Source organism: Cetorhinus maximus, chromosome 15 (genome assembly GCF_964194155.1).
Source record: "Cetorhinus maximus chromosome 15, sCetMax3.hap1.1, whole genome shotgun sequence".
Lineage (NCBI taxonomy): Eukaryota > Metazoa > Chordata > Chondrichthyes > Lamniformes > Cetorhinidae > Cetorhinus > Cetorhinus maximus.
The window spans coordinates 51,556,252-51,573,209 of NC_135893.1; the positions used below are offsets into that span (position 1 = coordinate 51,556,252).

General features: G+C 41.2%; 1 protein-coding gene across 7 annotated transcripts in view; it reads right to left on the bottom strand.

The window, feature by feature from the left end:
* Window positions 1–16,166, bottom strand: part of rbfox1 (RNA binding fox-1 homolog 1) — a 322,181-nt gene extending 306,015 nt beyond the window's left edge. For 6 of the 7 annotated variants that reach the window (XR_013578929.1, XM_078558397.1, XM_078558395.1 and 3 more), the window contains exons 1-2: window positions 16,095–16,166; window positions 14,615–14,857 (exon numbers count right to left, since the gene is read on the bottom strand). Coding sequence is in view for 6 of the 7 variants with exons in the window: in XM_078558397.1 (XP_078414523.1) it covers window positions 14,615–14,857; window positions 16,095–16,127 (276 nt within the window). In the remaining variant the exon portion in view is untranslated. Of the gene's footprint in view, window positions 1–14,614; window positions 14,858–15,110; window positions 15,218–16,094 lie in introns of those variants that run through there. The other variant, XM_078558393.1, reaches the window with a different exon arrangement.
* Between the last annotated feature and the right edge of the window lie 792 nt (window positions 16,167–16,958).

A 16,958-nucleotide genomic window follows, 5' to 3' on the forward strand; every position in this document is an offset into this window, starting at 1 on the left:
TGTATTTGGCTGCAGTGGGCCCACATTTGTCTTTGCTAATCTTTTCCTTTTTACACACCTATAGAAGCTTCTATGGTCCATTTTTATGTTTCTCGCTAGTTTACTTTCAGTTCCTATTTTCTCCTTCTTTATCAGTTGCTTGTTCCTCCTTTGCTGAATTCTAAAATGTGCCCAATCCTCAGGCTTACAACTATTTTAGCAACTTTATATGCCTCTTCCTTTGATCTAATACAATCTTTAACTTCTCTTGTTAGCCACGGTTGGATCACATTTCCTGCAGGGTTTCTGTGCCTCAAAAGAATGTAAAATTGCTATAAATTATGTATTAATTCTTTAAATGCTAGCCATTGCCTGACTACCATCATATCTTTAATGTAGTTTCCCAATCTATCAAATTTTCCCTCATACCTTCATAGTTTCCTTTGTTTAGATTTAAGACCCTAGTTTCTGATTGAACAATGTCACTTTCAAACTTAATGTAAAATTCCATCATATTATGATCATTCTTCCCTAGAACCTCCTTTACAGCAAGATTATTAATTAGCCCTTTCTCATTGCACAATACTAGATCTAAAATAGCCCATTCTCTAGTTGATTCCTCAACATACTGTTCTAGAAAACTATCTCAGCTACATGCTGGAAATTCATCCCCCACAGCATTAGTGCTAATTAGGTTTACCCAGTCTATATGTTGATTGAAGTATCCCATAATCACAGTATTACCCCTGTTACATCCATTTCTAATTTCCTGATTTGTACAGTGCCCTATTGCTCTGTGGCCTTTAAACAACTCCTAATAATGTTTGCTGCCCCTTGCTGTTCCTTAGCTCCTCCCAAACTGATTCTACATCTTGATCTGCCAATCTCTCAATAATGTACTGATCTCATCCTTTATTAACAGTGCTACCCTACCTCCTTTTCCTTTTTGCCTAACCCTTCTAAATGTCAAATGTCCTTGAAAATTCAGTTCACAGCCTTGGTCACCCTGCAGCCATGGTCTCCACAATGGCAATTTGATCATACCTGTTTACTTTGGCACGACAATGTATCATGTCTAATGTGAAATGTTAATCATTAGTTTCATGGACTGATGTAATACCTTAGATTGTTTTTAAAAAGGAAAAAGAAACAGCAAGAATTACAAAGACACTTTGTTTTAAAATGGCTGCGGAAGTCACCTGACCTACAAATTAGCCAAGTTTCTAAAAGCCTCTGAAAGCAGATTACCAAGAGCCATGTCTAAACAGTTCCCTGATGGACTTCACACCTACTATTTTATGAACACTCTGCAAAACATAAGGGCAATAGGCCACCAGTCTTCATGACTCCAGAAACTGTCAAGAACAAAGAAGGACTAACGAAACTCATGATGCAAGAAGGATCCTAAGGACCACAGATGTGTTTTGGTGACATCTTGATTGATTTAAATTATGGGACATTGAAGCTCCTTCATTAATACGTGTTGCCTTCCATTGTGTGCCAATAGTAGCTGTCATGTGATCGAGCCCAACTTGATTATAAGTTTGTCTGCTTGTTGCAGCAAAAATAAAGGAGTCGGCAGAAGGCACCAGTAACATCCAGAGGAAGATTGCAGAATGAAACTTCATCTCTCTTCCTCTCTCTGCTGTTCTCAATTTCAGGATCCTATCTCTGTTATAATTGGAATACATCACAGAGATAGAAAGTTTTAATTGATAGGAACCCCCAGTGTCATGGCATTCACTTTGTAAAAATATGGATTACAGTTCAAAAGAGGCTGTCTCCAGAAAAACAACTGACTTATATCCACCGCAACAGCCCTGGAATTTCAAGACCAAAGTCTGAGCCTGTACTGTATGCCACGACAGAAGTCATCTGCATAGACAAACTTTCCAGACCAGCTTGGGGCTATGTTGTTGGCATACATATTGAATAGGGTTGGGACTAAGATAGACTCCTGGGGAAGCCCATTCATCTGATCCTCCAGGCGCTAATCTTGTCACCCATATGCACCCTGAACCATCTGTCCCGGAGTAGCAGTTCAATGGCATCAGTAAGCCAGGGAGGGATAACCCTTGACATTTTGACAAATAGGCAAATGTGCTGGACTGTATCATATGTTGCAGTGAGGAGAAGGAAAATTGCCCCTGTTTTAAGATTCCTTTGAGAGCCATTTTCAGTGAAAGTGGTTAATGTGAGGACTTGATCACATGTGCTTCTTCCTTGTTGGGAGCCTGCTTGGTCCACACTCAGGATGATCCCCACTTCTGGCTGGATCTGCTGTGGAATTAGGCACTCTACTACCTTGAAGCGGACTGATAACAGGGACATTGGACAATCGTTTGGTGGTAATTTTTGGTCTTTGCCTGATTTTGGGAAGCCAATGACTTTAGACATGTGTCAGGATTTTGGCAGTTTTTTTTCACAAATGACCCTTATAAAGCATTGGGCCAAGGTGTTTTAGGAACTCAGGGAGGATGTTTTCACAACCAGCAGCAGAGCCCAGCTTTATAATTTGTAATATTTTGTCCAACTCCAGGGTGGTGAAGGGTTCAGATCTGGAATTGTGCAGCTTATGGAAGGATCTCCACTCTCTCCAGATTTGCTTCTTCACTCTTTCTTTCCAGCGGTGCCTTTCCCCAGCAAAAGAGATGGCTCCCTACCCGAATGACATTTAGGGATGGTTGGCTTGGCTGCTCCCAGGTGGTGTAGGACTCTCCAACATTTTTGCCTTGAATGGGTGAATTGCAGGTTCTTTGTTGTCTCTTCCCACCTGGTCCAGTGAGCATAATCCAGGGACTCAATCAGATAGTCTGTCATGTCTGGGTCATCGGAGGACTCATATTATTGGAGTAGGGAAGCAGAGTCTTCCTCCAGGCAAGGTACATACACAAGGCAGTATCCCCTTGGAATGGTTTTGGTGGCTGCTTTGTAGATGGCTCTGCATGCTCTGCAAGTGACTGTATGTCAGCGCTATAGCAGTATTTCAGGATGGTATCCTTATATGCTTTGTTACAATATCTTGCTGTATTCTTCCTAGTTGAATTCTTCTTTGAGCTGGTGATGATCAGTAGTTGAAGTCAAATATGAGTCAGAGATGGTCGGTGCTGGCTGTGTGGAAAGCTGGGCAGCATTTGGCGTGATGCAGGAAGTGGATTACTGTGTACTCAGCTGACCCAGCACGAATCAAGAGAGTACACACATTTCCATCTAGCAGAGTGGAAAGTTCCAGGCTATTTGGAATCATGGAGGAGAGCAAGGTCATGCTGTGAACTCCAGTTTGCAAGTTTTCACCATGTGCATTAACCTCTTGGTAGCCCCAGTTTGTGTAGTGGCTATTAAGGTCTCTGGTATAGGCAGCTGGGTGTGGTAGGATTGGGAAGACTTGTTGGTTCCAGCTAGCCCTAAGGGGCTTGTAGACATTAGCTATCTGGAAGGCACCAACATTGATGATGTTGGAGTAGTCAGTAGAGAACAGCAATTGTTGTTTGGATAAATGTGGCATGAATGTGCAATATGCCACACCAGTTTGAAAAGATCTATCTTGTACCTCCCAGCTTCATCTGATGGAAGATATGTTTCTTGAAAGCATATCATATTAATGGCATGTTGTTGGGTGAGGATGCTGACTAGGTGTCTCTTGGCTGCATTGAGTTGCAGGATATGAAGTGTGAGTTCAATAGCATGGGAGCCACAGGATTTCATATTGCTGGTGGGCTTTGATTCTGTGATACCAGGATTTTTCAAGTGCACACTTATTGAATTGGGTTTGCTAGGACGATCATTGGTTTTCCTGGTGTAGGCTGGGTAGTGATGGGTGGCACAATGAGAATGCTGATTGGGTAACAGACTGGTGAAATGGGCAGACACATAGCACATGAACGCAGAGAAGTGTGATGTGATGCATTTGGAAGTAAAAATTAAGATATATAACATATATAATATATATGGCCTGAATTTTTTAGGCGGTGGGCAGGCTAGGCGGGAGTGGGCAGGGGCAGTCGTGGAGCCGATTGCCACCCGCGATCTGCTCAGCGCCGCCATTTTACGCAGGTGGGCAATTAAGGCCCGCCCAGCATAAGATGCAAACCATAGCACTCAGTGCTACCTGTGCAGGCGGCGGGAGGAGAATCAGGGCAAATGCTCTTTTGCGCATGCGCGTGAAAGAGCACTTCAATCTCCTTGAGGCAAGGAGCTGCTTCAGGAAGACTGAATCGCTATTGTAAATAATGAATAAAAATTTATTTAAACATGTCCCCTCAAGTGACTGCATCACATGAGATGGGACATGTTTTTATATTTACTGAAAATGTTTTCATTTAATTAATAAAAGCTTTAGGAAACCTCATCCCACTCGTGGATGAGGTTTCCTAAAAATCGCAAAGGCTGCTTGGCCTTTTCGCCTGCCCATTAACCTTAAGGCAGAATTAACAGTTACCTTAATCAGCTGCTTAATGGCCTTAATAGGCCGTTTACATATCAGCAGGCGTGCAGCCAACTCCAGCGCTCACCTGCCAAAAGAAATATCGCAAAACAGCGCGATGATGTCGGGACGCATGCCCGACATCATCACACATCGTTTTACACGTCGGCATGTCGGGCCCGCCTTCCACATGCCGACTGAAAAATCCTGCCCTATATATATGTGTGTTATATAAATTAAGTGGCACAATTTTAAAATGGAATGCAGGAACAGAAAAACCTGGAATGTATGAACACAAATCTTTAAAGATAGCAGGACAAGTTGATAGAACTGTTAAAAACAAGCTTACAGAATCCTGGGTATGATAAATAGAGCAACAGAGAACAAAAGCAATGAGTCATGATAACACCTTTGTAAATGACTAGTTGGGCTTCTTTAAGTGCTCACCAGCCCTCATGCCAGCTCATAGATAGTGAGAGTTCCACTGAGGCCATTAAAGGGCAGAATTCCCAGGCAGCTTGAGAATTTCTCTACATGCTTCCTTGAACTAAATAACATGAATGGAAGAATGACTCCTGTTCCCACCAGCTGGAAGCTAATGGATCAGTTCAAGCAGTTTCAAATTCTGGCATAACTGAGTTCCTACCCCAACCCTGTCCTCAAGCGCAAATCAACCACTCTGCCTTCTTGAAGCTCAGAATTCCGCTCGTAATCAATAAATAGGTAATTGTAGTAAAAGAGAAGCAAAGCAGCAGGTTTTTACAGATCGGTTTTAGTAATTAAAAACTTCATCCAAGCTGTGTACCAAGCACCATGTTACAGAGAGGAACTACAATGCTTCAGACCGCTGTTTACTGGACACTGTGGTATTAGGTTTTTCATTAAAGACCCCCTAAATGCCAATACCCAGAGTTTAGATCATCCAAAGTTTATTTTTTTTGCTAGAATTAGTACATTTTTTGACAATTCTAAAAAGCTACTTTGATTGGAATCTTGGGCTTAGAAAGTCAATGGATCCTACCCCCAATTTTCAGGCCCTAAAATGGCAGCTAGGAATCCAATCTGTTGGGAGTGGTGCGTGCACTGCTTATTTGCTGGAAAAGCGCTGCCTGCCATTTGATAAAGGTAGAAAAAGATAGGTGTCCAGAACCAACACCTACAACGTTCAGCTATTTGCACATGCAAAGTTTTGAACACCTGCCTGAGGACCCCTGTGCAAGGTTGGGCTTTCCTGAACACAACCAGCACTGGACCAGCGGCAGGAAAACATCATCTCCAAGCAGCCTAACCAGCAGTCTTTAGGCCACAAAACAAAATACTTACTTGAATGTGGAGCTAGAAGGATCAGTTTTTCTCCCAGATCCACTACAATGCTGCCGCTATTGCCGGCCCTTGCCCAGACACCTCAAGAATGGCACTCTTCCCTCCCCCATTTTCCTCCTTCTGATAGCTTCCCTCCTTATCTGATTGCTTCCTCCATCCCAATACCTTCCCCTGCTCTCCCAGGATCTACCTGAGATCCTCTGCTGACAACCCAACAGTCCAAAATTGAAATGCTCTTCATTAGCGAGCTGAGTGTGATGCCCAGCAAGCATCTGGGGCTGACTGGTTTTGTAAATGAAGCCCAATATCAAGTGTACCTCGAATTCACTTGTTCTGGCAAAAGACAAACAAATTTCTAGACCCCTGTTCCTAATCTTGTGGATTTATGTGTAGCTAATGTCACTCAATCTACATTCAGTGAGGCATAAGCAGCCAGGAATAGCTCTGGCCATTACCATGTTACAGGACCCTGGCTAGAGGTGCCCTGATATGCAGTGGGGTGAGAAGTGCAAAGCATGATCGTAGGCAAAGCCAGTTGTCTCAGAGACTGTGCCTTACAGATTGGGACATTTAAACAACTCAAGAATCAAAAGCTGTTCAAAGTATTTATTGAAATCCAACAATATAATTCCTTGTGCTTTTTTGTTACAAAGACAAAGATAAGCATTTCAAATTCTAATCCAAAAAGTCTGCCTATCTAAATTATATGAATTGAAAGCAAACTACTCTGTCTAGATTTGGGTTATGCTGACTCCTTGGGGCTTAGGATGTAATGCAGTAAAATGAACACCCCCTCAGAAATCAATATACAGTAGGTGAATATTCTCATGTATCTATTTCATCCATAAAAGATGTTTTCAGGCTTAATGTAACCGGTCTAGGAGCGCATTTATTCGGTGCTAATGACATAAATTATTGACATCTTCAATGCTTTAAGACTAAAGGTACAATTTTACCAAGAAAAAGCCAAGGATTTATGGATAAGGTCATTCTAAAATTGCAATATTTATTTCCCTGGCTTTTTGCAGGCCTGTGTTGAATCTATGTGGGAAGTATAATAGATTATTTCTGCATACATTTTCATCACCATTTAATCTTACTGCTGCTATTAAAAGTTATTTACATTTCATTGCAATGCTCTGTTCACTGATGGATTGTTTCCAAATTACCCCAAGCAGGTGAAGATAGATATGTAACTAGAATGGGCAAGTGAATCATTAGAAATAGCATATGCTTGTTTGAAGGTTTTAACCTTTTTTTTTTACATCAGTTGGACTGTAAATTTCTTCATACTGATTTGATTTACACTATCAATGGTTAAACACCGTGTCACAGGCCAGTTAATTGCAAACATGGAGTAAACTTTAACATTCTCATATCCTATATTTCATTTTATAAGGTGCTATTATCTGGAAGAATATTTGGCTTGCAAACCAAAATTGATGCTTATGATTTCAGGTATCTGAGCTGTTGCCAGGCATAATGTTCTGCTGTCTGTTTTCTAATAGTCACATTCATGTAAAAAAATACTCTTCAAAATTGTCTCATAAAATTATGCTGCTGCAGTTTCCACATTACAATAGTGACTACACTTCAAAAAGTACTTTATTGACTGTAAATTGTTATTGAGACATCTGGTGGTCATGAAAATTCTTATATAAATGCAAGTCTTTCTTATTTTTCTTTCTTCAAGCATTGATTTGTTACGTTACTTACAAATAATTTTAAAATACCATCTGAACTAAAGTAATTCTCTGTCTCATTAAAATCATTCATTTTATTCCACTGCTGACAGAAGAAGGTAGCCAAACTGTATCAAGCTCACTGTAGTTTTGTCAAGTTCTGTCTTTGACTTTGACATTGCTAATACTGCAGTTTGTTACTAGAACTTCAATTCCAGTTAGAAAAGAAATGTATACCATTGTCATTTTTGTGCTCTCAGTTTAAAATGGCATAATAACTTAGAATTACTTAGTAGTGCTGTAATGCTAAAATGCGATTAGACAGAGGTCCAACCTTGCAATTTTTATAATAGAGAATTTGATTGATTCCCAATCAGAGGGTCAGAAATTTGAATTGCCATTTGCTTTTTGCCTTATCTGTCCCATGAGATATGTTTTTTCCAGCTTTCTGCCACATTGATGTGATGGGACCCAGCAAGGCAATGGAGCATTTTGGGGGTGGCTGGGTGGAGAGTGATTGAACAATTTAAGCTTCACATTATATGGCCTGGTAAATACTGGTGCAGCATTAAAGCTCATTAATGGATTTTTGTAACTAGACCTCCCTTCCTCAGACTTTGAGTTTATGAAAAAGATAGTTGGGGAAATGGGGGTTATGTGGATGGGCTCACCTACACACTAACAACCAAGTTAAATTGGGTCTCTGACTTTCTGGTCTTCAGAATTCTGTGGATATTTTCCAGCAATTTAAGCTCATTAAATAGAGTCTTCATCAGTTTTCTATTGAACTATCAAGCAATGCTATTGAAAGCCACCCGAAACGTGAGGCAGTAATGGAAAATATCCTGCAGAATTTCCACATATCACTGAAGATAAGGATAAAATGCAGCAAATTAAAATGTCATCCTCAAAGTATTCAGCATCTAACAGAATCAACACTATGGTCTGCTGAATGTACTTAAAGGCCCAGGTTTTTGCCATGACAGAGAACCTTTGCATCTTGGCGAAATTGGCAGAACTGGCTAAAAATCATAAGTCTCAACCCCAAACATGGTCCTTCCCATTTTCGTGGGGGTGGGAATGGGGGCGGGGCATGTTTCACACATACTCATTTTACGGAGGCAGCTGACCACTTAAATCATCAGCTCCCTCCACTCAAGTGGTATTTTGGAAGGTCAGGAATATGAAACCCAAAGTGTGCAGATTAGACCAGGTAAGAGCATGTCTGAACTTTGTGTATTTGTTTAATCCTTTAAATCTTTGGAACCAAAAATGTCTGGATTATTAAAAAATGATTGCATGCTATTTCACCCTGTCAGTCGACATAAACCTGAGGGTTTCCATTACTGGATTAGTGCTGTATGACTCATTTCACAACCATCCATTATCACAGTAGCATGCCATTTCAGTTTGACAGCTCCAAGTGATTCTATACTCTTTGATGTGGGGCTATGAAATGTGTTTTGTTATAAAACTTGATGTAATTGAAGGAATGTAAATATAGTTAATGAGATTTGATGAATGAGAGTTTTTTTTCCCAATATAGTGAAGTCTGCTGTTGTAATGTGTTTTTAAGGGATAGCAGCATGCCATCACGAGAAGAGAAGTATGTCATGTGATCCAGTCTCAGTTTCACTTTGGCCTGTGAGAAGAGCACAGCGCACACAGCCCTGTCTATCCATATATATGTATATATATATATATATATGTTCTTACGTGCCTAGTCTAAATAAATGAACCCACAACATGTTTACACAATCCCTTATGAGTGATTGGTGCCTTTACATCATTATAAAAACACAACATAGTGTTCAGCGGCAGTCAAACAGCATGGCAGCAAGGTTAAGTAAACATGGTGATCAGCTTTAGGTCATGCTACGTGGCATGAGACAACCCTTGACATTTTGATCAGGCCGCAATGAGTTTGGAGCATCAGAGAGTGTTGAAATTGCAGTGTGGTGACTGTGCTGAAAAGCTTTGAAGACACGGTGCTCAAGTGAAGAGCTGGTAAGCAGATGGATCCCTCGTGGTGAGACTGCAGCAGGTAACCTGTCAGTTCACTGAGTGGGACAGCACGTCGAGAAGACCAGCACCAGGTTGGCTCAGTCGGGACGGGCAAATGACCACGGTGTGGGCCAGATCGATAGCGAGCGAGGAGAAAGAAAAACAAAACAAATCCATCATAAAAATCGGGCCAGAGAAGGTTGCGATTATAATGGGTGGCTTCGGGAGTTGCTGGACAATAAATTGAACAAAATAAGGAGGGAGATCAAAGGGATATTGTCAGAGCATTCACAAAATTGCCTGGTATGAATTGGGATGCAGCTGGCCTACTAACAGCGTACATGGTTTCTTGATTCAGGTGTATCTGAACCAGACAAATAAGCCATAAAAATTCGCCTAGCAATTGAGAATGAAGGTCTGCACAGGCTGAACATGTCAAGATTAACAGTAGAAGAGCTAAAGGATCCCCAAAAGATATGGACTACATTGGAAGGCCAGTTCAAAATCAGGTTAAGTTTCTGTATTCAGTGACTAGAGTTCATGTCATTTCGACAAAAGCCTGCTGAATCCATAGACCATCAGCAGATGCAGAGAAAAGGGTGCATACTGTGATTTTTCAGATGCAGAACTAGAGACAGAATTGTTGAGTTGGTGATTGCATCCACATGCATTGAAGCATTCCAGAAAGATCTGCTGGACAAGCCCAAAACGTGTAGTACCGAAGAGCTATTCAAGGGTGGACCTAAGTACAAAGTGATCCTTGCAGGTTGATGAATCTTACAGGTCCTAAGCACAACTCCAATTGTTGACGTACTCACTAGAATACTCAAACCTAGCAAGACATGTGGAAGGTGTGGGCTTCTGCATACAGCAAGGAAATGCCTAGCTTTCCATCAATTTTGCAAGGCGTGTGGCAGAAAAGGCCATAGGCAGTGGCAGTGCATGAAAGCAAAGACTGATACAGCTACAAAGAGCTGTGCACTGACCCAAACACAACACGTTCCTTCAAGCAATAAGACTGACCATCCGGTATCCCATCAGAAACATATACATGGTGTCACTGACAAACCAGAAAATGACGATGACATGCACGATGAACCAAAAAGCGGCAGATACCGTCACACCATCTGAAGTGTTTGCCAAGATAAAAATTATATCTCCAAAGAAAGTTGATAATTACTCATTATTGGCCAAGATTGAACTGGGCGCAAGAGCTAACATACTACCCCTGTGCATCAACAGACATGGAAGGCCATGGCGAAACCTACTGCTGTGAAACTTGCAGTGTCCAACAGATCACTAATCCCTTGTGCAGGTTCCATAGTCCTGTAATGCAAGTGTCATAGATGTTCTACATCATGGAGACTAAAGGCCCAGTGACTGTAGGTCTATTGGCATGCTGTGAACTCACACTAGTGACAATCCATAGAATTAGTCAGACCTCACAGGGTAGATCAACTTCAGAAACCACTATCACCTCAGTTCACAACCTAACATTGAATTATCAAGAATGTCTCGACAAAATTGGCATTTTCAAGGGAGCTGCACTTGCAGGAGAATGCAATCTTGTGCAATGCAAATGCCAGCAGTTACAAGAAGAGATGGTGAAAGATTCTACACTGCAGAAACTGTGGAAAACCATCGTCAAAGGATGGCCTGATTCAATTCAGCATGTCCATGAACACATGAGACCATTTTGACCTTAACAGGATGAGCTAGGCATCTCCCAGGGAGACATTTTTAAAGAATGACAGTCCCAAGATAACTGTGAGTAATTAAATATCCCATTCTTGGTCATCATACCAGAATCTTCGTGACCTGATATTCTTCAACAACTTCATCACTCACACATGGACATAGATTGGACAAGAAGACTCACAAGAGAGACAGTCTATTGCCAGGGTGTGAATGATGATTGAAGTCGTTATCAAGAAATGCAAGGCATGTCAAGAGCATATGCTAAGTCAGCACAAAGAACCACTGGTTCCACATTAAGTTTCTACCCATCCTTGCTCCATAGTCGCATCCGATTCCTTTATGTCCATTGCACTGACTTCATTATTATCGTTGACTACTTTACCAAGTACCCCATTATTCAAAAATTGCACAATATATCCAACACAACAGTCACACAGACTCTAAGTGCTACTTTCAGTTTATTTTGCGTGCCTAGAGAGATCATATAGATAACGATCCGCAATTCACTGAATGATTTTAAGGCGGAGGTAGATAAATTCTTGATTAACAGGGAGTCAAAGGGTATCAGGGTAGGCAGCAGATGAGACCACAATAAGATCAGCCATGATCTTATTAAATGACAGATCAGACTCAAAGGGGCCGAATAGCCTATTCCTGCTCCTAATTCATATATTTGTATGTTCGTATTAAGCCATTTCAGGATATGTGTGATAAGTGGAATATCAATCACACCACTTCCTCTCTTCATTACCCTAGATTTAATAGCCTAGCTGATCAAATTATTTGAACAGTGAAATCCCTAATTCTGAAATGAAGACAGACCAAGAAAGATTAACACATTGCAATGTTATATCTGAGAGCGACACCTTTAAATGCAATCATTCCATCACCGGCAGTGCTCGTGTTTGGTGGACCACTACATACCAATTTATCTACTCTTACCTATTCTACCCTCTCAGAAACTAGAGAGGAGCTTTTAAAACTGCAAGAGAAGGTGACCAATGTGCGCAATAAAAATGTGGGTACAGAATTGCCAAGTTTCAGTTGGGACAACAAGTTTGCATCCAGGGTCCCACAGAAGATACAAGACAACCAGCCAAGGTGACAAGGATTTGTTCGGAACCAAGGCCCTGTGAAGTCATTACACACAAAAGGTGTAACGGTGAGATGTAACCAAAGACAAATCAGATCCATTCCAGCGCCTCAACCATGTACAGTCCTATTGCATCGAGAACAAGATCCTAACTGCAACCAGGAATCATCCAAGAATGACAATCCCACAGATTACTGTGAGCAATTAAAGAAACTTCCAGACAAGGTTACCATCACAAAATCTGGGTGTACCAGCAGATTACCTCTACGCTTTAGAGACTCATAGATTCACCAGTCCTATACACTTATGCAATGGTAACTAAACATGTATTGTAAGTAGTTATATTTGTTTGGAAGGGGGAAAAATCTTTAAAAAGAAAAGGGGATGTTGTAATATGCTTAAGGGATAGCAGCATGACATCACTAGAAGGGAACTGTGCCATGTGATTCAGTCTCAGTTTCATTTTGGCCTGTGAGCTGAGCACCAACAGTTCTGCTGCTGATGTCCCCAAGCTTTCTATCCATGTATATATGTTCTTATGTGCCTAGTCTAAATAAATGAACCCACAACATGTTTACACTATCCCTTATGAGTGATTGGTGCCTTTATATCATTATAAAAACATGAAATCTGCAATAGACACTTAGAACTTCATTTTATGGAACTATATTTATCCCATTTCTGCATGGGTTCTGAGGTCTTCTCATGGTGGATACTAAGTGATTTGGCATCGTAGGTGTAAGGCAACAGGTGTTGACTGGGGAGCATATGTTGGTATCAAGTTGGTATAGGGGCTATAAAGAGCCATTGGGGTGGGTGGAGGGGTTAGGTTGGCATGGAGGGTATGAGGGTTATGAGGGGTTGGTGGGGGACATGAGGTGTTATGTGTTGGCATGGGTGCAGCATGGGGAGTGTGTGGGAAGTGAGGGATGAGAGCTGGAGGGATGTTTCATGTTTTAATCTTTATTCTTAAACTTAAGCTGTGGCACCACAGCCCTGGGGAAGGCCTTCCACCCAGCCCACCATGCTCCTGGCATCCTCCTCACTTCTTGGCTTGCGCACCTTGACGTCTAATCCAGCTTGCCTCCCCGGACCGAAAATTTGACGCCTGGGCAGCCATTTTCAACGGTCATGTTGGCGGAGCCTGGAATTCTCCTGTATCTGTGAACCCAGGAGTGAAAATCTGGGCCAAAGTGTTTTATGGATCCACTGTGATAAAATATAAATAAGCTGTCAGGCCAAAGGCCCAGCATGCTAACATTGCTTTGTTGCAACCAATAAAACATCATGTTGTCTTAAAAAGTTCAGGTACCTTAGTGTCATATCACTGGAATTGGCTCTGATGGAGAGTTTGACAAAAAAAAACAAGAACATTCCACAGATAACACTGTCCTGATTTAGACCAATACACAGTAAGAATTGTGTAGTCCCCTAGGACAATGGTGACTGAGGCAAATGTTTGTGGGGACAGTGAAATGTTGATACTTGAGTGGAACTGGTTAACGTATTTCATTTGACAGTGCTTTCTCGATTAAATGTAGTATTGTGCACTTTTCATATGCAAACACAACACCAGAACCTATCAGATTCTAGTTCATCTAGCTGTATTCTTATTAATAAAAAGATTGCATTATTAAAAAGATTGGAATTGGAATCAACTTTAAAACCCCTCTCTACCTAAAATGATGGATGATCTGTCCAGCTCCATTTTGAATGTAACCAAACAAACAGCAATTATAGCAACAGGGGCCAGACTCTGTGCTATGCTTTATTTATGGTTTACTTTCTTACCTGAAAGTAAGTATATGACATTAGAACTGTTCAGTAAACTGCTTAATGCAATAGTCCTCAAAGTTGTTGGTTTCTCCTGGGGGTGTTTGGTAGTTGAACATAACTTTTCAGTCAAGATTTCTAGATGGTAACATTTTAGTGACAGTTAAAGAGCCAGTGATGATTGGGTGGCACTCTTAGATGTCTGGAAATTTGAACACATTAAAAAGACACACTCTTTACGAAAAGTGTTTGACAAAACCATGTCTTATGTTTGCGAACACCCGACAGCGTATGCAAACCATTATTCTGTAACTCGCAAATCACACCTGAAGAAAATGACACATGATTCTTCGGTTTCTGTGTCCTCCCAGACAAACAGATTTTTTCATGAAGATTGTGCTCCTATAATAAGAAAATTGGTGACAATATTCTGAGTTGATGAAAATTTATGAAAAATGTCTCAAACAAATGGAAGACAAAAGTGAAATCCAAGCTCCAGTTCATAGCCAATAGACTCTTTTTATACCTCATGATTTTAACCCAGCATTAATCATTTGGCAACAGCTAAGACAAAAGGCAGGCAACCAAAAGTTTGTGGTTTTGACTCATGGACTGGAAAAGTAGAAAATTTGCACTTACTGTGGCTGTTCCGGACACGGTTTGTGCATTTGTGTCGGTACCGCTCTGTTCTGAATGTGTCTGGGCAGTAGGGTACATGTTTAACGTGTGCTCAGGGACTGTGGTCTGGCCTGTGTAGTCCGGGGCTGGATGGGGATGTGGAGCTGTGTATTCTGTCGGGATCCCATTCTGAGGTGGAGCAAACTGAGCTGACGCATAAGGCTGCGCCATAGTGTCAGGGGGTGCTGTGGCTTCCTGGTTACCCTGTGGATCAGAGGAAAGAATAACAAGAACAGAGTTAAAGACAGGGAAAACTAATTTCCAGGTATAGTTGGCATGCTGATTTCTCATACTAGTCTTTCCTCAGTCATAAAACAGCTGCTGTGTGGACCCTGCAGACTCTATTAACATCATCAGTGTTTTCAATACAACCCCCCCCAATTAATATTCATGCTTTCACACTTTGTGATAATTACTGCCAACATTTAATTAGAAACACTAAACTCTCACACATTACCTCAGCACCCAAAGCTTCATGCAGCTTAAAACTCAAATGTTTAGCACAAATGTGAAACTGTTTATAGTGTGATGTCTCAGCAGCGTCTGACACTGTGGGGATTGTTATTGAAGTCATCAGGTTTTTTTTTGAAGCTGCTTTGGGGCTTCGAATCCCTTATAAAGTAGTTGCTGGCAGCAGAGGAGAAGAACAAAGGATGGCAGACTGTCAGCCTCTGCTAAATGTGCTGGCCCAAATCTAATGAAAACCACATTTAGCTCGAAAATATGCTTTACGTGGCGCAGTTAAAAATCCAGTTTATTGCTTTCAGCTTGAAGGCAAGCGATAATATAACTAAAAACCAGCCTAATCACATCGAGGTCTTTGCAGACCCAACACATTAAAAAAAACCCTTTTAAGTTGTCAGTTCTGACACAGCTCTGAAGGCTTCATAAAACTCCTCTGCCACATAAAGGTCTAAGTAGCCAGTTTTCAAAAAAGTGATTCAGGGCTCTTTTCGCTTTCTGCAGTCAATTATGTTGGGATTTTTGTGACAATCAGCAAGGACACAAAACAGTGTCAGCATTCAAACACCGAGGATTTGCAGCTTACAATGAGTGCTGCAAGGTTGATGTAAATTATATTAAGCAAGACTGCCATACCATCAGGAGAGCAATGTGGGCTCACGCACATTGACGGAATTCCCTTGTGTAACAGTGAAATGAACAATAATCCAACAACTCCATAGAGCTTCCAAAAAACCTGCTGCCACGCTTGCATTACTGAGCCTTAATGGTGTAATGCTGTTGTGCACCTGGAGACTAAAAGCAGCACCACAGAATCTCATATCACTGCAGCACTTACTGTGCGAGCGATTCACACTCTAGCGGAGTCTCTCACATGGGACCTGCACCTATTGCCCTGCTTCACAATTCAGACAATTCCTTGATTGCCATCCCACCTCAAAAATATAATTTAAAAACAAAAGAAAAGGAAAAAGAATACCTGCTGCACCATCTTGCTCCCTTCCTCCTCCATAAACTTATGAGCTGGAATACTAGGCCCTAAAGCATCTGCCAAAAGCAAGCATCAATTATGGATGAAGGCGTGTGCGAGCATGTGTATGTTCAGGGGGTGGGGGGAGCTTATGCATTGTTTTCTGACCTCCCACTCAACATCTGACTGCTCCCAAACCTGAAACATATGGGTTTTCCTGCCAGACTCTACCCTAGTTAATCACAGAAGGCCACTCCTCTGATGACTGCTACCAGATACAGTGTAATAGCAACTGCCAGACATTTTGATACAGTATCAAAAAGCAGTATGCAATTCTTTGGTTGCCTTAACTACAGCTTTAAAGCAAAGAGTACTTATTATTTTTTGACGCTATGCCCACACGCTTTGACACTAAATAAAGCATTATTTCTGCCTGAAGCCACTTTAGTTACAAATCTTATTGCTGAGGAAACAAAATGCTCAAATGCAGGCTTGGTTCTTCCATTGCATTGCCATAACTAATTTATCACACTTGTGAGAATCAGCAACTGTGAAAATATTTTCCACATTTCCACAGTTGCACTGTAATGATATAAACGGCTGGTTCCTCGTCATCCATCCTTTGTTCTGCTTTTTAAAAAAATCACAAAGAGGGCTTTACAAAAGCAAACCTTTAAATCTGGAAAAAATGTGCATAGTTACAGAAAACTTATTTCCCTCGATTTCTATCTCCTCATGGGTTATCCAATCTACCTATGGAAATAAAATTAAATTTCATGAGTTGAAAGCGTTGAGAACCTTTTCTGTATTCAGGGATAAATGGCTAACTACAAGATTTATGTTGCTGAGATTAGTATGACTGATTTGCATGAC